Here is a 25,242-nt window from a genome sequence, read left to right on the forward strand (position 1 = left end):
GCGAACTGCGAAATATGTAAAACAATTGTTATTAAAATATGAAAAAATACATGTCTTCACATGCAAAATATGTTGATACACATAAAAGTGTTAACAAACTTAACTTTGGCCATATACAAATATAAAACATATGACTTTCCATGGAATAGTGGTGAAGTTTGACGAAGAAAATCTTTACTTTCATTAACTTTATAAAAATAAAGATATATGTATGCAACCGATCACTATGAATAACATTTAAACACTATCATGCATCAACACGCATAACAAAAATAAACCATTTTTTTCTCCAATACAGAAATTAAAACCCGAGCACTCAATTTTTCATTCGTACTGCATCAACGTCGGCACATCAACAATTACACATTTACAATGTGCGAGCGAAACATGTACAATTCTTTTCTCTCTGCTTATTTACACTTAATTTTGCCAAAGCAGCACAAGAGAAAATAGAAAAATTCCCTTCAGAGAGGGGGAGAGAGGACGGGAAAAAGTTCGTCAGACTAGTCGGACAGAGTTCGGACCGAAGTCGGTCAGACGCGTCGGAAAAAATTTCCGACTTTGAGCAGATGCGTCGGACGTCCGACATTGTGTTTGCTGGGTACATACATACATAACTAAAATACAACTTCATATAAATTGCACCCATCAATAGTTTCTACAGAATAATTCCGATACTTTTTGTCATGTATTTTGATATCGAAATATATTCATACTTACATACATATGTATGTACATGTTAGCAAAAATGTTATTTTTGAACATGACTATAACCTCCACCATAAAATATTCAAAACTAAAATGGAGTTATTAGTTTTCTTTCGAGTCCACAATTTTAGGTGGATACCCCAAATGCCTAAATTAAGTCAAGTTAAGTTCGGCCAGGCCGAACTTTTTATACCCCCATTACGAGTTGTATTGAAGAAAATAGGAGCAATACGTTTTATTTCGTTCATGAATGTTCTAAGCTCTTATTCCTTGCTGGAGAAGAATATCTTAACTGATAATACACCCTTTAGAAGATCTCATATAGGGTGTCGTTGTTCTTTCCATAACATGGACCAATATTTACAATTTGTTGAATTGAGCTTTTATATCCTTTGTCAACACACAATATTAAATTGCAGCAATCTCGGTTCAAAAATTTTACAAAAAAAAACTTCGAAATACATAAAATTGGACAATATATGGGTAGTTTTTTTCGAGTAAATTTTCTATCTTCTTGGAACAACTAATTCGGTAGAAACATGTGATTACTTAAAGGAGGCTACCTTTGTATAGGGCTACGCTTATATGGTGGCTATACCAAAATCTGGACCTATACTGTCTGATTTTTTGCAAGGGCTGTTTTGTACCTTAGCGAAAACTAAATACCAATGTTCATTAATTCCGTTTGAATAATGTGGTTAATAACGAAAATGGGGTATACTGAATACCGAAGTACCGAGAAGTTTCTAGACGAATGTTTTGTAACTCAACGAAGCCAAAATGCCAAACTTCAGTCATTTCGCTTAAACAATGTGGTTAAACAAAACATTCAAAATACCGAAAATCCGTACCGTTCTACAAGGGCAATATGAAGGCTTGGACCTATAGTTTTATACATATTTCCATTGAATACTAATACCAAATTTCAGGCAATTCGGTATGTTAACGGTTGCAAATTGAGGGGGTATGTTGGGGACGGGGAAGTTCACTCCCACCCTTTTTTCTTGAAAACTCGTACTCGCAAACACTTTTCACTCGCGAGTAAAATCGAGAAAGTCTGAAATATGCTTCGCCAGTGCCGAAGAAAAATAGAGTATTATCGAATTTATTTTTCTACTCGCGCGAGTACTCTCGCCCGAATTCGATCGAATTTCACTCGCGAGTATTTCGGAGCTCTGTGTAAAACATTTATCGATTTCCTACTGTCCAACAACAAAAATGTACGTCGATGATCGAAAAATGGAAGGTTACATTCTAGAGCAAGTGATATTTGAGCAAAGCTGTCACTCAAAGGCGATGTGAAAGCGGTATTTATGTTAGTTTGTGTTTGATTTATTGCTGTAGGTTGTATATCTTATGTAGTCAGTCTCATTGATAGAAATTTAAGATTTTTGACGATTTTCCACATTTTATTGACTATTTGATTATTTTTTGACGATTTTCGATCAAAAATTGTCGGCAGCGCTGGGGCTATACCAGAACACAGTGTTGTGACCAAATGTTAAATTACCGCTATTTCGTTTTTGGGACCACAGAAAGAACTGGTAAAATTTTCTCATCGATTCGTGAAAATTCACCTTTGGCCCCATACAAATTACTTTGGGAACTTTGAGGCCCCAGTGGCACGTGTTAACACACTTTAGGTGGGTGTCGCATAAAAAATCCGACATCGCTTTTTTAAAAACATATTGTATGATATTGTATGTGTATTTAATTTGTTTAATATATTATAACCTAGTGACCCATGGAAACTTCGTCTCGGAGTCTATTAGGCAGTGACATTTATAACTGGGTTCAAAAATATATTTTTATTACGTGGAACAAAAAGTATTCATGCGAATGTTTTTTCCTACACTTAAACGTGCGATGCAGATTGATTCAAAATTCTTTTTTCCTGGCCAAACTCCAAATAGTTGTGATCAAAAGCCAAAAATTAGATCAACATTTTATAAGGCATAGGCGTGACATGCCCCTTAAGACAAGCGTTTTTTTTTCTTATTTTGGAAAATACCTACTTTGAAACGATACAAGAGATCATTCATCAAATTTAAATTTTTATAAATGGTATTTTAAATTAAATTTTTGTTGATGGTATTTTACGTTTGTTTTCCTTTTGAAGTGATCACAAAGTATACTTATTTTTCATCAAGGCGAAATTCTTATTCGATATATGCATGTCCGCCCTTCCGTCTTGGTATTTACTCTATCATCCAAACAAACTAAGATTGGACGCTGAAATTTTGCACAGATGCGTCTTTGCGGCCCACATTTTGGAATAGTCCTCATATAACGGTTCCGCCCGATTTCGGATATTTTGGAGTTTTAGCTACATTTTCTGACTCAATTAGCTATAATTTAACATTTAGGGTTCCTATTGCTCATAAAATTTCTCAACCAAAAATTATATATATAGGTACGCGTTTTGGAATATCCGCTTTATCGACATTTTTACGATAGAGCTTTGTAATTTGGTATAGAAGTTTTGGCAATATCGGTCCACGTTTTGATATAGCCCCCGTAGAACGGTACCACCCGATTTTCGGTATTTTACGGTTTTAGCCTCATTATCACACTGAAATGGCTGAAAATTGATCCTTAGTCTCCATTGGGGGTACAAAACTTTCTCCCAGAAATTTGTCGGTATAGGTACACGCCTTAATATAGCTCCCATAGAACGGTACCTCTCGATTTTCGGTATTTTGAAGATTGTGACCACAGCAACCCACCGAAATGGTTGAACATTTCTATTTAGTCTTTGTTGGGGGTAAAAGCCTTTCTGACTGAAATTCGTCGGTGTAGGTCCACGTTTCGATATAGCCTCCATAGAACGGTACCTCCCGATGTTCATAATTCTGAAGGTTGTGACGTCAATATCCCACCGAAAGACTGAAATTTGTTATTTAATCTTCCATGGGGTTATAAAATATTCCACAAGAGAATTATTAGTATAGGTCCGCGGGTTACTATATGCCCCATAGAAGCGGTCCTCTTCGGTATTTTGAAGGTTTTACCGAAATATCGAAAATTTGGTACTTAGTCTTCTTTGAGTCCAAAAACTTTCCGCCAGAAATTTGTAAGTATAGATCGACGTTTTGATATAGCCCCTATGGAACGGTACTTCCCGAATTTTTGTATTTTGAAGGTTAGCCACATTGTTTTACGGAACTTGCTGAAAGTTGGTATTTAGTATTCTTCATAAACGAAATGAAACTAATTGTTCCATCTTTTTCAATACAACTCATGGTGGAGGGTATAAAAAGTTCCGAACTTACGTCGTTCTTACTTGTTTATGTACATTTTCGGACATAGGTATTTTGAAATTTTAATATAAATTTTCGCCCCAATTTTTATACCCTACACCACATTTCGATAAGACGTATTATGTCTTTGTGCATTTGTATGTAACGTGGAAAAGGAAACGATATAGACCCATAATTCCTTTTGGGGATATACATAAAATCACTTTCTGATCCGATTTATGCATGAACTCCGTCTGTCCATGTATTTTTGTTCGCAACGTACAGGTCGAATTTATAATCCGATTCAGCTGAAAATTGGGGAACATAATATTTTTAGTCATAGTAAGAATGCTATTGCTTTTGATGGAAATCAGTTCAGATTTGGATATTCTTGATATATGTCCGATTTCGATGAAATTTGGAAAGTGTGACTGAATTCGGTCTAGAAACAAATGTGTAAAATAATATCGAAATCGGTTCAGATTTGGATATAAAGGCCATATATATTCTCGGCCGATTTCACGGATTTGCTGCACCAAACATATGTCCGATTTCGATGAAATGTGGAATGTGTGACTGAATTCAGTCTAGAATTAGATGTGCCAAATTATATCGGAATCGGTTCAGATTTGGATATAGCTCCCATACACGCTATATATGTCCGATTTCGATGAAATTTGTGTGACTAAATTCGGTCTAGAAACAGATGTGTTTTCTTTTTTCTTTATTTTGAATCAAAAGCTTTTTTGAAGTCGATAAAGACGATGTATACACCTTTTTCAGATGTAGTTCGAAACATTTTACTTGTAATTCTATTTGTAATCCGAATTATTCCATTTGTAATTCGAATTATTCCATTTGTAATTCGAATTATTTTATTTGAAATTCAAAGCAAAGAAAAAATAAGTGGAATAATTCGAATTACAAATAGAATTCTCAAATTACAAATGAAATGTTACGAATTACAAACAGAATTCTCGAAGTATTAAAATAATCCGAATTACACCTGAAAAAACTGTAGTGGTAATCGCCATTCAATGGACTGTTCAATGAAAAAATCTGTTACGTCTACCTTTATAGTTTATTCTGAAATTTATAGTGAACTTTGACGTAGAATACTTGATTTTTAACACCATATGTCCAGGATAAAGTTCCATGTTATTTTCTAGGGTCAACTCAAAAAAAGTGCAAAATAATTGCAAGCAAAAAATTCAACAAACAATTTTGGGTTTTTTACTAAAATTGGTTCGGATATTTTACTAGTAAATATTATATATGTGTACTGATTTCATGTCTTCGGCGACTAGTATTAAAATTTGATGTAGAATATTTTAGTCTGTGGCACTTTCTCTCTAAAATGATGTCTTGTTAGAAAATATGCCACCAGTTCGAAAAAGGCACGTCTTTAACCCTAAAACGAGTCTTTATTTTTGTGTGAATTCTGAGACGATATGGCGCACATTTTTGTGGAATATATGAACTCGCTGCGACCCACCCTTAAAGAAGATTTAAAAACAGAACATTGGTGACGTCGTTTTTATTGGGATAGCTGATACAATTTTGTTTTTTTTTTTCAAAATAGTCTGGCTTAATCCCATTGTTGTTGTTTTATTATTTTAAAACAACTAATTTATTAGTGGAAAAAGTTTGGCATTGTTCGCCAAGGTGTAAGGCAGGGAAAACCAATTTCGATCCACGCTACTGGATCTTATCAGTTCCCTTGTTTCTTGTTTTTGGATATTCTCCACCGAAGTTATTATACCCTACACCACAATGTGGAAAAGGGTATTATAAGTTTGTTTTGGTAAAAATTCATGTAACACCGCAAAATATTCGTCGGAGACCCCCAATGTGGTATACCAATCTTCATATCTCGACGAGATAAAGCGAATTTGAGATGTGTGTCCGTCCGTCTGTCCATTATAAATTGTAAACACGCTCCAGGCCGCAATTATGGACCGATCGTCACGAAATTTTGTATGGAGGTCGGGTTCAGATCAGAATAGATCCCTATTCATATTGGTGATGATCGTGAAATATATAGCGGGTGAAATGGACCAAAAACATAATATTTATCCAATTTTCTAGCGGCTCTGTAGGTCTCAATAATAGTCCGATCAACGCGTAATTTTAAATAAGGTAAGAGTATATCACAAAGGAGAAGCTTGCAATTTGAGATGGCGATCGGATAATATTTAGAGGGTTAAATGGACCAAAACTTTTGTGTGAAAATTTCTAATATACAGCTTATATCTTAATTCCTGAACGTGACATTCCGGACAAGTGAGATATACTTGAAAGTGGAACGCTTGACCTTTCAATTGATGTCAATTATGTTGGTGTGCATGATCAGATAACAGAGTTACAGCCTAATATATTCCTTTATTTGTTTGTAGTGTAATAATAAACTCGCTAGAAGTCGCAATTATACATCAGTAGTCACGAAATTTTGCACCGGGTAAGAGTATAGGTCGAAAAAGATGCCTACAATTTTGAATGATGATCTGATATTCTTTAGCGGGTGAAATGGACCATTACTTTTGTATGAAAAATATAAAAATTTTATTTTTGGTCGATATTTTGATTCCTTGAGGACATATCGCTCATTTACTCAAAGAGTGACACATCTCAAAAAATCGACTTTCGGGAAAAACGCGTTTTAATTTGGCGATTAAAACTTGACTTCCCAACTTTAAAAGGTTATTATACAAAAACTAAAATAACTACTTGCACCATATTTTGCAAAAAGCTAGACAGATATCAGTGCTAAATTTCTGTGCAAGATCAAGCATGATTTGGTTTAGTGTTAGTGAATTATGCGATACTCGTAGTAAAGGAGCTGTAACTCGTCGAGTTTAAGAGATATCAGCACGAAAATTTGACACAAGATAAAGTAGAAATCGTAGAAAAAATAGAAATTGCTAACTCAGAAAACGCATTTTTTTAGTTATGCCACTCTTTGAGTAAATGAGCGATATATATTTCGCAAAGTGGCCTACATACTGGGAACTACCGACCTGATGTAAATTGCAATAAAGTGTTTGCTAGATAACGGCCCTACTGCCTAACATATATTGTGTTCTGTGTAGAGAACCACATTTTTATCCCATGCTACATATTGTCTCTCCAAAAGTTTATGTAACACCACAAAATATTCGTCCTAGACCCCTTATCTGGTATGCCAAAATTCATATCTCGGCGAGATAAAGCGATTTACCGGTGTGTGTCCGTCCAAGCTTAAGGCCGCAATTATGGACCGATTGTAACCAATTTTTTAAGGAGGTTGGGTTCGGGCCAGAATCGAAATGATTAGTTTTTGGTGATGATCGTCAAATATTCAGGGGATGAAATGGACCAAAAGCAAAATTTTAACCAATTTTGTAGCGGCTCTGTAGGTCAAAATAATAACCCGCAAATTTTTTAACAAAGTTTGAGTTTATGATGAAGAAGAAGCGTACAAACCAACGTGAAGATCAGATAATGCTTAGCGGGTTAAATGGACTGAAACGTTTGCCTGAAAGTGGTAAACATTTCAATAACGTAGCGGTTAAACAACGGAAATAGTAGTACTACATAAGTGGGTTTCATTACATTTTAGTTTGTGTGAACTAATTTTCTTTTCCTGCTACAAAAATGTCTTTGTCATGCTAGATAACTTTTTGGTTTTGGTAATAAGTATTATACATTACAACTCTGATATTTGATAATTAAATTTTCACAATCATTGAAAAGAAGTTCCGTGGAGAGCGATTGTCCAGGGTATAGAGTATCCCATGGTCGGCTCCGTCCGGCTATAGACTTTTCTTACTTGTTTTTCAATAACTTCTTCAACAAAAAACTTTTGTACCCAAACATCAATCGTCAGCTCGAACAAAGAAAAAAATTCAATGAGAAGTTTTTCTTTGGCAACCTCACCCAACTCCGACGAAAGTGTTTGCGAAACAAACCAAACCTTTTCCACTGTTATGTGTCGTTGATTTTCAACGAAGGCATCATAACAAAATGATGTTGGTAGCTAACCAACCATACAAAATAAAACAAAAATATTTTTTTCTATTATTTCCAAGAACTATCGCGGAAATAATCTTCCAAAAGTGTCGGAAGTGGCGTGGGGGTGAATCATTTCTTAACAACAGAGGGCACTTAAGGTTGCATTCCGCGACTATTTGCATCGCCTAGACGGCACGCTTATGTCACTTCCGCGATAGTTTTTGCTTGCAGGGAAGTCGAACGTCTTTGTCAGTCATAGGTTGTTGGTAGTAGTTCTGTTCTTCAACCTCATCATGCTGGTTATTTACGAGTACATATTCCTGACCGCTTGTTTGAGTTTAAAAAATGCAACAAAAAGTAGAGCAACAAGTTGCTTTTTCGTCGTTATAACCGATAGCAAAATCCAAATATGTTTTAACCGATATGTCGTTGTGAACGATGCCGTTATGAGCGATATTTATTATGTGGGCTATTAAGGACAAAAAGTCGGAATTTCGTCGTTATAAGCGATATGGCGTTATAAACGATTTCGACTGTACGTACAGATGCAAAATTCCAAGTAAGCATTATGAAAAGCCTTAAATATAGAAGATTTTCCGAAATAGTCTAGAGCTTTTAGATAAAGACGAATGGTTCGTAAAATTTTACAAAACCCAAAGTTTGAACGTATACGCTTTAGTGCGAACTATTCGTGTGACAGCAAACATAAAAAAAAAACAAGATACAAGCCCGCTGCCACACGGCGAAAAAAAATCATGAAATTATGCGCTCTTAGATTTTGCACATTTTTGCTATTAAGAACCCTATACCGCTTTCACACCGATTCTCCTTGCCGCAATGTAAAATAGTATTGCCCTCTGAGGATGTTGTTTTATTGCTATTGCACCATCTCATCTCACTTATGCCTAGAATGGCTATAAAAAACCTTTCTATTTGAGTTTTGAGTTGTGCCAGGCGCGCTGTCTCCCTAAGCGTTTTTACGTTCCATTGTCAAATTCTATTCCGATTTCGTGTGCCAATAGTCGTCAACGTGGAGATATTGTTATTATTTTTGGTCGATATTTGTTGATGTTTCGTTAATCAGGTTTAGTTTCGGATAAGCAGGTAATTGTCCTGTTGTATCCTATGAAGGTAATGGGGCTGCCAGCTTTTAGACGCCATCCAGTCTAGGTTTACAAACACGTTTGTATAGCGAACCGCTTGCTTCTGGACCGTCGTCTGCTGTTCAGACACCGTTTTTTAGTTTCTAATACGCCAGCCGATGTCCATACCAACTGATTCAGCTTCTGCTCACCAAAGGTACTAAAGGACCATGTGCCGTCCCTTAGGCTAGTTTTTGATCACCCCCGAGTATTTTATTTCCCCGGTACCCGCCTTATTACTAAGATAAGACGGGCTTCCCCAATTCGCCGGATGGGAGGGTCCCGATGGAGAAACTAGCAATCTCCATACAGCAGATTTGGATATAGCTCCTATATAAGTATATTTTCGGCCGACTTCGCGTGTTTACCGCACCAAAAATGCTATATATGTCCGATTTCGATAAAATTTGAAATATGTGACTAAATTCAGTCTAGAAATAGATCCCAGCAAAAATTCGGATCCATTAGTCATTACGTAACCCATTAAAAAGTAATGTAAACAAGCTTCTTTTCGCATTACAAGTAATCTGAAAAGTAATGGGATACTTCTTAATAAAATTACAAAGCAAACCTATCTACTTTGCTCCTCACTAAGTAATGAGGACGGTGGCACAGTGAGTGTGTGTCCGACTATAAATCCTAGGGTTGTGTGTTCAACGCTCACTGTCGGCACGCCAGTTTTTTTAATTAAAAAATAACTGTTCGTGGTGCACATGTGCACTGCACATTTAAGTGTTTAAGCAACCCTCAATAGTTCTAAAAATAGAATTTTTTCAACTTACTTTTCAACTTCTCGTGGCCACAGAATAACTAGTTATTCTAGTGGTCAAAAAATAACTACAAACTGAGTGCGACATGCCCTTGTAAAAATAATGGGGAAGAAAGGGGGTTTGCGAGTAGTTACGGCTGCCAAAAATCCCTTACAAAACCCATGATTTTGGGAGGACTTTTTGTGCTGGGATGTGCCAAATTTAATCGAAATCGTGTGCACTGCACATTTAAGTGCTTAAGCAACCCTTAATGTTCGTGTGCGCGGCATAGTATGTAGTGTCTTTGGCTAGAAATCAGAGGGTTCGTGTGTTCAACTCGCACAGCGATCGAAATAAAATAAAGTAAATGAAAAAGTAAGAAGTGTGATGAAATTAAAAAAATCTCTACATCAATTGTTCTAAAAATAAAATTTTTCAACTTACTTTTCAACTTCTCGTGGCCACAGAATAACTAGTTATTCTAGTGGTCATAAAATAACTACAAACTGAGTGCGACATGCCCTTGTAAAAATAATGGGGAAGAAAGGGGGTTTGCGAGTAGTTACGGCTGCCAAAAATCCCTTACAAAACCCATGATTTTGGGAGGACTTTTTGTGCTGGGATATATATATTTTCGGCTGATTTAACGTATTTGCTGCACCAAACACGCTATATATGTCCGATTTCAATAAAATTTAGAATGTATGACCGAATTTGGTCTACAAATAAGTGTACCAAATTGTATAGTTCAGATTTGGATATAGCTCCCATATATATTTTCGGCTGATTTAAGGTATTTGATGCACGAAACATGCTAAATCTGTCCAATTGTGATGAAATAAATGTGTCCAATTGTGATGAAATAAATGTCTAGAAATAAATGTGCCAAGTTATATCGAATCGGTCAAGATTTGGATATAACTCCCAAATTATTTTATATATTCACATTGGTGTGGGGTGTCATATAGTCGGCCACGCCCGATAGTGATCCTTTCCTTACTGGTTATGTAAATGGTAGTAAGGATTCCCAGTGGTCTGTTCTCACCACAAATTGTGGACAGTGGACTTTCGTAACAAAAAGAAAGCAAATTCCTCGACTTTAGTTTAGAGTATTTCATGGTGGAATGTAAAAAAAGTTCGGACTGGCCTACCTAACACTATTTAACTTGTTAAATTATCGAATAGCATACAATATTAAGAGTAACGGAATAACGTTTTATTAAGTTATCTTTGAATACATAATTTGCAATTTTGAATCCGCCGACTAAAGGTTGATTAACACGTTTATATTAAACTTGCTCCAAATGACTGTTTATGAGAAACTTGTTTATTTTTTCCTTACTTCTAAAATTTTTATTTTTATCGTATGTGTATAAATAAAAACTTGTGTACTTTTTTGTTAATACATAAATGTTGTTGAAGGAAATCTTGTTCCAATATTTTTTAGCCTAAAGTCTCTACAAACTTAGCATTATAAGCATCGCATACAAAATCATGTTAATGTAAAATATAAAAGGACCTAATTCATATTTGCATGTTCCGTTTAACTCTCAAAAATAGTAATGCACTAAAATACTTTAGCATTTTTTCCATTTTCAAATAAAGGCATTTAGTTCTATACAACTGGACAATTTGAAAAAAAAAAATCTTTCCACATATTTGCATTTTACAAGAAAACCCAATGGAAAAAAGTTTGTTTGCGAAGTATTTTCAATAAGCATTCCATGCAAGTTCCGGATCGATATGTATTATGAACAAAGCCGAAAAAGACATTTGTACATAGACTTAAGGCAACGACGTACATTTGCTGTTTGAGAAAAGTTGTAAGTCTTTTTTATACAATGTCTTTAAGGAAATGGTTTGGAAATAGATTTGTTTATATGTATTTAAGTAGCTCTTTTTATATAGTGGCAGCATAACGATTCGCATATGTAGCTGTTAGCCTTAAATTTTGATTTTTATTTATGAGGTACGGACATCGTTTATTATGCGAAAACTTTCTGGTATTCGAAGATAGATAATAATGTATAACTATAACAGGCATAGGTCATATTTATGTATGTATGTGTAAAATAATTTATCTTCAGAATATATAATGGGTTCTCAAAAAAATTGTTAGTTTTGAAACCGTCAAAGCTAAATTTCCTATAACTCTTTTAAATTCATATGTTTTCCTGTTTTATTAAGAATATTTATATCCAGCAATATAATTGACCTTGACAATTCAAGAGGTCAGATTAATCGCAACGAGGCAAAAGTGCACAGGTAGTTATGCTTCATTTGACTATGCTACTATTTCAAGGTAAACTAACTATTGATTATGTGCACGTCTTTATCCTTTTTTTTACAATGAATGACCTAAATCTTTACTTCTTTTTCATTTGTACACATTGCATTCACATAACGTCCAATGTAGACATAAGGGTGTCCAAAAATAAAATTAAAATATGACGTTTGAATTTTGAACAAGTAAAAAAGCCGGCCGAACTTTTTATACCCTCCACCATGAAATATTCTGAACTTATATGGAATAATTAGTTTTCTTTCTGTTACGAAATTACCAATTTTAGTTGAAGATGATTTTTTGACCACTAGGAATCCCAAATACCCATTTTTAGCTAATTCGGTCAGCTTAAAACTTGAAAATATCTTAAATCGGGTGGTACCATTATATGAAGGATACACCACGACGTGGGCTTATGTCCACAATTTTCGATGGACAAGTTTTCAACCTCTGAAAGCATTAAAAGACCCTGAAATCGGTGGTGCTGCTTTATGGGGCCAAACCACAACGTGGACATATGTATGTCCGTAATTATACCCTACACCACACTGTGGTGTGTTTGTGCATTTGTATGTAACATACACAAGGAAACGAAATAGATCCGAATTTCCTTTTGGGAATACACATATAACCACTTTCTGAGTCGATTTATGCATGTCCGTCCGTATGTCCATGTATTTTTGTTCGTAACATACAGGTCGCATTTTTTGTCCGATTCAGCTGACAATTGGGGACTTCAATTGTTTTTAGCCATAGGAAGAACGCTATTGCTTTTGGTGAAAATCGGTTCAGATTTGGATATAGCACCCATACACATTTTCGACCGATTCCACGTATTTTCTGTATTACACACGCTATATGTGTCCGATTTCGATGAAATTTGAAATGTGTGACTGAATTTAGTCTAGAAATAAATGTGCCAAATTATATAGAAATCGGTTCAGATTTAGATATAGCTCCCATATATATTTTCGCCCGATTTCACGTATTTGCTGCACCAAACACGCTATATACGTCCGATTTTGATGAAATTCGGAATGTTTGACTGAATTCAGTCTAGAAATAAGTGTGCCAAATTATATCGAAATCGGTTCAGATTTGGATATAGCTCCCATGTATATTTTCGGCCGATTTCACGTATTTTCTGTACCAAACACGCTATATATTTCCGATTTCGATGAAATTTGGAATGTGTGACTGAATTCGGTCTAGAAATAAATGTGCTAAATTATATCGAAATCGGTTCAGATTTGGATATAGCTCCGAATTATATTTTACATATTCACAGTGGTGTAGAGTATCATATAGTCGGCCTACCCCGCCTTTGATGCTTTCTTTACTGGTTTTTTGTTGAGAAGGTTTTCAACAACTTTGAATCGTAAATGCCGAATGACCTCCAAATAACTTAAATCGGACGTTATCATTTTATGCGGACTATTACAAAACGTGCACGCAGAAAAATATGTTAGAAATATGTTTGGATCCAAACAAATACACGTTTGAAACTGGTTGCAAACAAATATATGTTTGCAAAATTTTGTAACATATCTCAATTTTATTTCTTTGGGTACCAACATATTTTTTATGGGTGGAGAGAGGTTGTTTATCAAAGAGCGTAATAACAGAGCTCTCGCTTATTTCATAATAAAGAGCTGTATGTATGGCGCAATAGAAGACGTAGAGCGACAGCGGGAGGGTGAAAAAGTTTGTTTTTGCTTTGTGTGTTCCGTTCTTTGTTGTTGCGATTTATTCATGAACAAGTAGTTATTTTTTTTTTTGTAACATTTAACCAACCTAGCAGGCGAAGACGAAAAGCAAAAAATGATATGAATTATTTTTGTTCTTTTGCCAGAAAGACAGAGCATTTTTTCTTCAGTTTCCTTAAGGCAGTCGTTGAGTACAGACGGTAAAGTGAGTGAATAAATCAGTGCTTTGTGTTTTCTTAACGAAATGGTGCTTTTTAGTAAATTAAATGGTAAATACCTTTTATAATTGGAAATTTATAATAGAATCAAAAAGGTGAATGGAAATATTTTATTGGACATGGAAGAAATCGCATTATTCGTAATGACATTAATACATTTGTCATATACACGCATATATTTGCAATATGGCATATAAAATCATTTGATTTCGCGTTTTTTATGGATTTTGGGTTTGTATTTAGTTGGGTTTGTAAATATTTGTCTGCACCCAAACATATATTTGTTTGCACCCAAACATATATATGTTTGCTGCAAAATATGTTTGGGACATATGTCAACACATTTTTGGCAGAGACGTTTGCTGACCACTACAAATATATACCTAATTTTAGTTAATTCGGTCAGATTAAAACTTTACAAGTAAAAATGCCGACGATGGGTGTAAAATTCGGTTATGACTTTTGAAGTTTTTCCGCAAAAAAAAATCGAGTAGCAATAGTGTATGAACTTTCGTCTATTAATGGCTAAAATAACGTTTATTGTCTTCAAGTATAAAAAGGCACCAATGAATGACTTTTTACCTATTATTGACTATAAAACTTTATTTCCATTTAAATATTGAAAACGGTCCGGAACAAACCACTTTTAATCAATATGATATATGAAATAAAATTATATATGATATAAAATTACATACTATATGTAATGATATGATAATTAATTAAGTGACAAACAAAAGGTTGTGCAATTTTGGTTATATCGCGTGGCTCCAAATCTTATTTCCTGTTATGTATCTTCTAAAAGTGTCTTTAAAGGTTTATCAAAAAAGCTCATATAGAAAAAAAAATCAAATGGCTTTCTGTGTGAGCTTTTTATCGCATAACCTTATAATTAAGATTTTATCTAATCTTAGGTAAGAACTCATCAAAATATAATACGGAGATATGACAATTTTTCTCAAAAATGATTTTCTGTAGCACGGACGAATGAACTTTTGCCTATTAATTTATTACTATTAAGTCTATTAATATAAAAATAACGTTTATTCCATTGAAACATAAAAAGAAGTTCACGCACAAATCCATTTAAAAAAAATTTAAAAAAATTTATGAAACGAACAAACATTTTTTTCTCAAAAATTATTTCCCGTTGTTTATTCCATTCAAATATTGAAAATGGTCATACACAAACAACTTTGAAAAAATTTTTATTTTTTTAATTATTGCTTTGTTCCAGAACCTGCAAGAAGCTACTATTTTTTACTACGATAAAATTTTTTCCTTTATGTTATCGGGAAAAATAGTAAAAAATAGTAGATTTTTGCAGTACTGGAACAGACCATATATCTTTAAAAAAAGCGTTTACGACAATATAAATTTAAAACAAATATTATGCCAGTTTGGCTCTAAAGTTTATTTTCAATTATATATCTTTTTACAGTGACTTCAAAACATTTCTAATTCTGATAAATTCAAACTTTACAATCATTTTATACGTTAACTTTTTTAAACGAATCGCCTTTTAATTAAGATTTTTTGTAATCTTTTGCAGAAACTCATTACGTTATGCTACAGGGATATGAGGGCATAAAAAAGTCATAATCCTAGTGTACACTAGGGATATAACCTATGTGCGGAATATTGTCCTGATAACGAAACGCGTGTTTTAGTTCGATTCGGTGAAAAAAGTTTCCGCACCGACTGCGATTACTAAAGCCCTTTTGATATGTTTTATATTAAAAAAATTGAATTTGCTTTGTTTTAATAAATATTTATTGAAAACAAATAATATTCTTAAAGGCAAAGTCATTAAAAACGGTATGTGACTTTCGCGAATTCGTTGCAAATAACCAAATATTCTCTTGGCAGATAGGTAATATAATTACAAACATAAAATTCGCGAGTTTATTAAGAAAAACAAAAAATTGCAATATTGTCGAAGGTGCATTAAATGCTATAAAATGTCGTGATTTCATAACAAATTGGTACAAAATGGTTTGATATTGATTTTAAATTAGATTAAAACTATAAATAAGTTATTACAAAAAGCGTAGAAGTCATTATGGCAAATAAAATTAGATAGTGCATTACTGAACTGCAGTAAATGCATTTGATGCGGAAACTTTTTCGTGGTAGAGAAAAAATGACACAGTATTTCATAGTAGTTTTTCATGCTCTACACGGCTATGCGGTGGTATTTTTGATATTTGCAAAAATTGCAAATACGTTATAACCCTAGTGTACACCCTTTAAAATACGTAGGTACAAAATACTGGAGGTACCTTCATATTGGGAATACACCAAGCTATGAACGAACCTAATTCATGATTTTCTTCGTGGAGTTTTTCTACCCATCAAACAACAGCGAAGACAATTGAAAAAACCTTTTGGAGGAAAAACTATTTTTTAAGCAAAAACAATTCGAAATAAGTGGAAATATCAATATTAAAATGCAATTTAAGGGTTCCTTTAATAATTAATTGTTTATCACTCACGTCCATTTTTACTTTTCATTACAATTTTGCCTTGGCTTTGTTTTTGAACGGCGCAATGAGAAAATGAGTGTGAAGAAGAATAAGAAAAATTATAAAATTGACACAAACATGATTACCGTGTCTTAACAGGAAGGAAATTTTAAAAGAAATTGAGAAGAAAAATTTTTTTCTCCAGATTGAATGTCTAAACATGTACGTGTGCTTCTTTACGACTTCCCTATGCTCATGAGCATGTATAGTTCATGAACGATTCATTGAAAAGAGCGTATGAACTAGACCAGTCGATATAGTTCAACAGTTCACTAAACTATAATCAATCGGCGACCGTACGATCAACGAACGATTCACAATCTAGTTCAACATGTCGTTCACAAATGCATAAAGTGACGCCGTCGTCTGTGTTAAGGGATGCCTTCGGAATGTGATCAGTTTGTTTATGTTTTGGATTAGGGTACATGGAATAGCTGTTCGAAAATTTCTACAAAAACATAGAGACGTAACATATTACAATATGTCGAATCCATTACCTATTGAATGCGCATTTTTTGGATAGAAAAAAGGGAAAAATAAGAAGAAACACACACGCGCAAGGCTTTTTCGCAATGATAATTTCTACACACACACAACATAAGATTTTTTGCCAGCAACCTAAATGAAGCATGTTTTTCATAAATTAATTAATCTTTCATTATGAAGTAGTTAAATTATATTATTCTATTGTTTGTTTGTATTTAGTGTATGTATGCATTTTCATCAAACGAACGATTAAGAGCAGGTGAACGATTTTGATCCGAATGATTGAACTGGATAGTGAACTATGAAAAAAGTTGTATTTTTTGGTTTTTGTATCAGCTATCTAAATATTAATAACATTTCTAATAAAATATAAAAAAACAAAATATAAACAAACTTTGCAGAGTGGACTGGTAACAATTTTCGAAATTTAATATTTAACATCAATTTTAATCAATGATTTATTGGACCAATATTAAAGAAGTTATTTGTGAGTATTTCTTTGCACCTCTTTCTTAGAGGTAGTTTACACTATCTATCAATATCAAATGATACGAAATAAAAACATTCCATATCTACCCACGCAGGCAATGTGGAGACGTAATTTAATTACAATTTTGCTGATGTGGACGCACAAATTAAAGGGCGTAAGGAAAATGATGGAAAATTTCATGTCATATGACATTTACATATAGTGTAAACTACCCCTTAGATAACACTGTGCAACATTTTTAAGGTGATCTTGTGCAAACAATTCGAACTGAAGATTTTTTGAAAGTAGAGACCCAAACGACAAGAAACCCTAGTTGGGTTTTATTGTGTCAGATCCAGCTCGGATTTTATGGCCCCATCTAAACATGGTTAAATATTGAGTTTATAAAGAAATTCAGGGATATATCTCTGAAACCAATGCGAAACTTCTTCTGACCTCTGAAGCAAATTTGTAGATAAGGACAAGAATAAAATATTTGGAGAAATAATGAACTCGAAGAACAACACGTATTTCAAAATATATGCAAAATGTCAATCGCACCGTATCTCCTAACCCGTTAATTTTTTCTGAATATTTTTTTTGGAAAATATTCCCTGTAATGTAATACACAACTCTTCAGAACATGACATTGTTGTAAAATGCCTCTATGTCGTTGTTTCCAGTACAGTTTTCAACGGCGATTTAATAAAAATGTCAATAATGTAGTGAAATCCGAAATGCGAGATTAAACTGGTGTGAACTGTGTTTGAAATACGTGTTGTAAAAGATATGATGCAAAATACCGCTGAAACAACATGAAGTAAGCATTTTAGAGTTTTAGAATGTTCTAAAGAATTGTTGAGAACTTTATTTGGAAGATTTTTGCAATAGGTTACTTGGTTCAACTCCCAATAGTTTAGACGATACTGACCAGAATTTCAGCAATTATGTAAAATTTTCTATATTTTATAGATTTTGCTGCCCTAGATGGAGTTTTTCTTTGTCTTTTTAAAAGACAAGTTCTACTAGTTTAGGGCTACAATATTGCCAAAGACAATAAGGCCGAATTCCTAACAGTTTCTGACATAAAGGCCCTATAAATGCAAAAAACTGCAGTTTTAGCCCAGTTTAGATGAGGCCATAAACTCCGAACTGGACCAGTTTTGCATAGTGTAATTCTACTTTATAAAGGTCAATATTTCGGCAACCATTACCAAAAAAAGAAAATATATAGAAATGTTTCGCTGAGGAAATCCAAAACCACTTTTTCCAAAGTGACCGATTTCGCTCAGAAATCTCCATATATACTTTACCTGACGAATATTTCGCTATGTTATTAACGGAATGACAAATTTAATTATACCGTAAATATTATGGTGGAAGGTATAACTCGGTTACTCAAAAAATGAGTTAGAGTATCGCACTACCGACGGAGAAAAACTGCTTCCTGATTTGAAAGAAATCGAATGAAACAAAAGTCGTGACCAGTGTTATCGTTATTAAATGCATATACATATCGACGCCTCCAAACAATAGTATGCTAAGTCGACTTAGCATGTTTTCAAGTTCTTTACATTTTTATATTTAACGTCCTTTAACTTAAATTCTGTCAAATTTTGGTAATGATCGGACAATCCGAACAGAAGTTATAAACAAATATTTACTGAGTATAGTACTGAAGGTCAAAGAAATTTCCAAACTTTTAGAGCTTGTCCTGCAAAACTCGCTTTTCAGAACTAGCAAACTATTATTTGGAGGTGTCGAACGTTCTTTAACTTAAATTCTGTCTAATTTTGGTAATGATCGGTCAATCCGAACAGAAGTTATAAACAAATATTGACTTAGCATAGTACTGAAGTTCAAAAAAATTTCCAAACTTTCCTGCAAAACTCACTTTTTAGACTTAGCATACTATTATTTGGAGGTGTCGATATATGGGGTCGATTCAAATTAAATTTGATATAATTTGCTCTACACAAAAGTTCTTCCTGATTATATAAACTTTACTCATTTGTTAACTAAAATCGGCTAAAACTATATATCGAAACGCAATCAAATTCTAAGCTAAATTTGGAGGATTCGCACTTAGAGCGTAACAATAAACTGGGGCAGTTTTCCTATCGATTAAGTAATTGCGTGAAAATTCACAATTGATTCCACAATTGGTCGATTCAAATTAAATTTGATATAATTTGCTCTACACAAAAGTTCTTCCTGATTATATAAACTTTACTCATTTGTTAACTAAAATCGGCTAAAACTATATATCGAAACGCAATCAAATTCTAAGCTAAATTTGGAGGATTCGCACTTAGAGCGTAACAATAAACTGGAGCAGTTTTCCTATCGATTAAGTAATTGCGTGAAAATTCACAATTGATTCCATTGCAAATATATTCAAATAAATAGCGGTCTTGTGGCACGTGTTATCGTTGGCCTTTTCCAAAGTAAATGTTAAGCATTACAATAAAAATTGCTATTTTGGGACGCCCTAATATATCATTTAATCCTTTGTTTACATGGAGCAAATAACAAAAAAAAAACAAGATTTTGAACAAATCTGTTTTCTATCCCATCATTTTTATGACTGAATGGAATGGGAAATATGTATGTATGAGCACAAATAGATGAAAGAAAAAAACTAGGATAACCCAAATGGAAGGGACAACTCAACATTAATTCGACAAAAAGTACAAATCAATAGCTTTTATAGATTTTAATCTTTTTTCTTACGGGTTGTCGTGGCGGTTGGATGCTGGCAGCTCTCCAAATATTTGTAGAATATGATGGTTTAATCGCATGCAGCATTTGTGAGCTTTTTCTCAGTAAAACATTCATGTTGCCAATTTGGGTTTTTGTTCACTTAAACTTTGGTCGTAAGATATGTACAACAATTAAATAATGCATGAAATTTTTAACATATGTATCTATATTCGGACACACCACCGTATTTGTCCTTTTTTTGCAACACTATAAACCGAATTTAACGAATCGAAATTGTAACTGTACGCTTGAACAAGACGCTTTAAACTAAAGTCCGGTCGATAATTTCTCTGTAAAACGGTTGTCCATGGGTCTACTGATAATAACGAGCTCAACATTACGTAGATTGTTTGTACTTTTAAACTAAGCAGCAAAAAAAGCGGACAAAACCAAAAATAATAAGAAACAAAATACAAACAACACAAAAGGCATGTGAAGTGCAAGTGATAATTTCACTGTATTACTTCGTCCGTCGGAATTTATATTCATTGAATTAGACAGTTCATTCGTTATCAGTTACAAATATTTAACAAATAAGAATAAGTATGCCTTTTGTACACACATGTTTGTACTTATGAATGTACATATATATGTACATATATGTGTACTTCACTCTGACAGCTCTCAATGACTTTTCAAACACTCTTCTGGGATTCAATATGTTCTGCCCTTATCAATGGGGCCACATGAAGTTGAACTTATGACAGAAGACTGTAGTTGGTTTATATTATTTTTGTTTATTTGAAAGTATTTGATGTAAATCCATCAAATGCGTATAAAATACGTACAAAAAGTCTCTTCTTAAAAATGTAGGTATGTATGCACATTAAAAATGATTTTTCTATATACGACAAGAAAAATTGCATGTTTATCTTATCATTTTAGATAGCGGAACTCTAACAATATATGTAATTATTCTTACATCTACACCATTTCGAAGAGAACTTAAAAATGTTGATGTATGAATCTTACAACAGATATCTTTTTACGTAGACCTTATCAAAGACAGGGTCCTACACTCACATCCAAAAACAATTAAGCAAAGGCTATAGTCGGACGATGCCGACCATGTGATACCCTACACGACAACTTCTAGGAATTAGCTATGTGCAACCACTTAACACGCTGAATGTCCGGGAATGATTCCCACGCCTGGCCACATCAAAATTTTCAACGGTGGCATTCATTCAGCCATGAAAAACTTCTCTACAAGTGGGAACTTAGGACACGCCTTTTGTTTTTTTTTTTTTCCTTTATTTATTCCTCGTGGGAACATAGGGCATCAACAATACATTTATACAATGATCTATTATGCACAATTGTTTTTATATAATCCCATGATTTATCGATATTTGCCAATTCCTTGAGTACTGTTCTTCTCCAGGACATTTTTGGGCGACCCGGTCTTCTACTGCCCTGCGGATTCCAATCTAGGGCCATTCTCGAGATTGTATTATGCGTCTTCCTCAAAGTGTGGCCAATCCAGTTCCATTTCTTTCTTTTTATCTGCATTGCAATAGGTGTTTCATCGGCTAATCTCCATAAGCATTCATTAGAAATAGTATTTGGCCAAAATATACCACATATGATTCGGAGACATTTGTTGATGAAAGTCTGAAGTCTCTGTATAATTTGCTCGTTATAGAAACAAGTTTCGCTGCCATATAACAATGTAGATTTTACGCAAGCTTTGAAAATTCTCAACTTCGTAGCTCTTGTTATCTGTGTGTTTTTCCACGTTTTTCTCAGCCGACCAAATGCGCTTCTTGCCTTATTAAGTCTGTTTGAGACATCTTCATCGATACTGCCAGCTATGTTCACAATGCTTCCTAAATAGCAGAATGATTCAACGTAAGGAATCGGTTGATTGTCAATTTTGATCGCATCGTCGTTGCGGTTGTTAAGTCGCATTGCATACGTTTTGTTAATGTTGATTTCTAGTCCAACTTCTCTTGCTAGTCGAACTAGATCATTTATTTTGTCCTGCATGTCGCAGGCCTTGTGTGACAGTAGACAGATATCATCTGCATATGCTAGGTCCTCGAGCTGCCTATTCAGACCCCATGTTATGCCTCGCCTCTTCCGGCACAACTTTAACATTATGTCATCCAACACTATTGCAAAAAGTAGTGGTGATAATGGACAACCTTGACGTACACCAACGTTTGTTTTGAATGGGATACTTAGTGTCCCATTATGAAGTACTTGTAAGTCGGCGTTGGCGTACATAGCCTTTATTATTGCTATTACTTTGTTCGGAATACCCCGTTTTTCTAGCGATCTCCATATAGCTGCCCTTTTGATAGTGTCGAAGGCCTTTTTAAAGTCGACGAAGAGCAAGTATAAGGGTGTCCGCCATTCCACAGACTGCTCGATAATTACTCTTAACGTGTTTGATTGGTCTAGGCAGCTGCGGTGTGGGCGAAAACCAGCCTGCTCATCTCTAAGCTTGTCTTCGACGTTAGCTAGTCTCGTCAGGATTACTGTTGCTAGTACTTTGTATACGCTGTTTAGCAGTGTGATTCCTCTCCAGTTTTCGCAAGAACGAAGGTCGTCTTTTTTCGGGATTTTGACAATTATTCCTTTTGTCCATGCAGCGTCCACGTATTCCTCGCTCCAAAATTTTGAGGTGTAGAAGTGGATGATGTTAGCGGTCACTTCAATGTCCGCTAAGAGTAGTTCTGGGGGTATGTTGTCCTCTCCGGCTGCTTTATTTTTCTTTAGTTTAGCAATAGCTATCATTACTTCCTCTTTGGTCGGGGCTTCAGCATTGACTTCCTCGCTTCTTTCTGTGTCATTAACATTTTCAAACGCAGTGGGTTCGTCAGCATCTTCGGTATTCGTAAGTCCTTCAAAATATTCCCTCCATCTGTTGAGTTGCGCTTCTGGAGTTGTCAGTAGAGTTCCATCTCTGTCCCGCACTGGTTGATGTGTATTTTGTTTTTTATTGTTGATTTTATTTTTGTATTCGGCGATAAAAAATACGTCACATATCAATGACATAACATGAATCCATTGGTATATGACAAGCTTCCCTTGTCCCTACTGGGATATTTGTGCAACAATTATATAAATTATACATTTCTGCACAATATGCCAAAATTTGTGATTTTCAGTGCACTTCGAAAATAGTTCATTGTGGTTATATACGTATTTTATACCGATAGAAATAATTAATAATGAATAGAAATTCAAAAAATGTGCATGCAAAGAAATTTATAAATCCCATAATTATTCATATTCAATTACACACCAAGTAAGATAGTATAAGTCAGTTCCGCTAACGCTGATATACCCTCAGCATCTGACCAAAAAAGAAACAAACACAATTATTATGCTGTATAAAAATATATATATGTTGTATTTTGTAGGTATCGTAATGTAAGGCAATACCAAATCAATTGTAGTAAACTAAGTTCTGATTTTTGAAAAAGTCTGAGAATTATTTTTTGGAAATTGTGGACCATTATCTCATGCAATAGGTACCGTGAAAAGAGCCTTCTTCAAAAAATTCAAATAGATCCGAGACTGGTCCTCAACTGCACTTCTCCCAAATTTTGTGTAGGAGGTACTCGAAGGACGGGACCGATGAAATAATATGATGTGCAAAGTTTGAACCAATCAGAAAATCCCCTTGAGAGTTATCTTGCGGATTTGCCATTTTAGTTAGTTTTCTTGTTTGTTTTTCAGGGTTTCTTGGACCTTTTCGGCCATAATCTCTGGAGGTATGGACTTGCCATTGCAATTGTACCATCGTAAAGGGGGCTGCAAGGACAATCTGCTGAAAAAATCAAAACGATTCGATAGCACTCTTAAATTTTACTTTTCCAAACTTTGTTTGGGAGGTACTCGAAGGTGTGGACTGATATAGTCGTACCCGATCTATATCTGGAAGGAATAATAATATATGAAAAGTTTGGACCAAATCGATTTCGCGCTTCGAGAGTTATCGTTCACACAATTTTTCAGAAAAATGTTGAACTTTTGTGGGGGATGGGCCCCAAGGAGTGAACCGATATAGCCCATATTTGAAATTAAACTAAGTTTGGACAAAAAATTACTAAGTGCAATATTTGGTTCGAATCGGTAGATCCGTTCGGGAGTTATCGTGCACACCAGCCAGCTAGACAGTAAAAGAGACAGATGAACGGACAGGGCTAAATCGACTACAAACTGTTTGAAACGAATTTCGTCCAAACGTACTTGGGGTTTAAAAACATTTTTTCGATGTCTGAGGGTATAAAATAGGTGGCGAAGCGACCCCATGCTGCAATATTTGTATAAAAGTTCAATTGGACAACTGAACTGAACATTTCTCTGCCATGATTGAAATAATTTGTAGTATGAGAAGAAATTGTGGTTCTCTACACAAAACACTTTATATATTAGGCAGTAGGCCCGTTATCTAGCAGACACATTATTGCAATTTGCATCAGGGGAAATATCAGTATTTATTTTTCCATATGTAGGCTACTTTGCCGGTATATGCCATCCAGGAATAAAAATATGGACAAAAAATAAAATTTGTATATTTTTCATACAAAAGTAATGGTCCATTTCACCCGCTAAATAATATCGGATCATCATCCAAAATTGTAGGCATCTTCTTCGACCTATACTTTTACCCGGTGCAAAATTTCGTGACTATTGATGTATAATTGCGACTTCTAAACCCTTATCTCGTGCAAAATTTTGTGACTATTGAGCTATAATTGCGACCTCTATAATTGCGACCTTTAGGCTGTAACTCTGTTACTTGACCGCGTTAATCGATATAATTGGCATCAATGAAAAGGGCAAGAGTTGGTCTTCCAAATATTATTTAAGTGGGCGGAATGTGTCTTCCAGGAATAAAGATATAATCGGTATATAAAAAATTTTCACAATTTTCACACAAAAGTTATGGTCCATTTAACCCTCTAAACATCATCCGATCACCATTGCAAGCATCTTCTTTGTCATA

The 25,242-nt window shown here is 34.4% G+C and overlaps 1 protein-coding gene across 2 annotated transcripts in view; it reads right to left on the minus strand.

Annotated features, from left to right (window-relative positions):
* P5CS (Delta[1]-pyrroline-5-carboxylate synthase) overlaps positions 1-20,736 on the minus strand; it is a 268,880-nt gene extending 248,144 nt beyond the window's left edge. Inside the window, exon 1 of one of the 2 annotated variants that reach the window (XR_012412190.1) lies at positions 20,250-20,598. Coding sequence is in view for 1 of the 2 variants with exons in the window: in XM_073980203.1 (XP_073836304.1) it covers positions 20,250-20,354 (105 nt within the window). In the remaining variant the exon portion in view is untranslated. Of the gene's footprint in view, positions 1-20,249 lie in introns of both variants that reach the window. The other variant, XM_073980203.1, reaches the window with a different exon arrangement.
* Positions 20,737-25,242: the final 4,506 nt, after the last annotated feature.

Source organism: Musca autumnalis, unplaced genomic scaffold, assembly GCF_047663935.1.
Source record: "Musca autumnalis isolate F117 unplaced genomic scaffold, ASM4766393v1 scaffold_4, whole genome shotgun sequence".
In the NCBI taxonomy this organism is placed as follows: Eukaryota; Metazoa; Arthropoda; class Insecta; order Diptera; family Muscidae; genus Musca; species Musca autumnalis.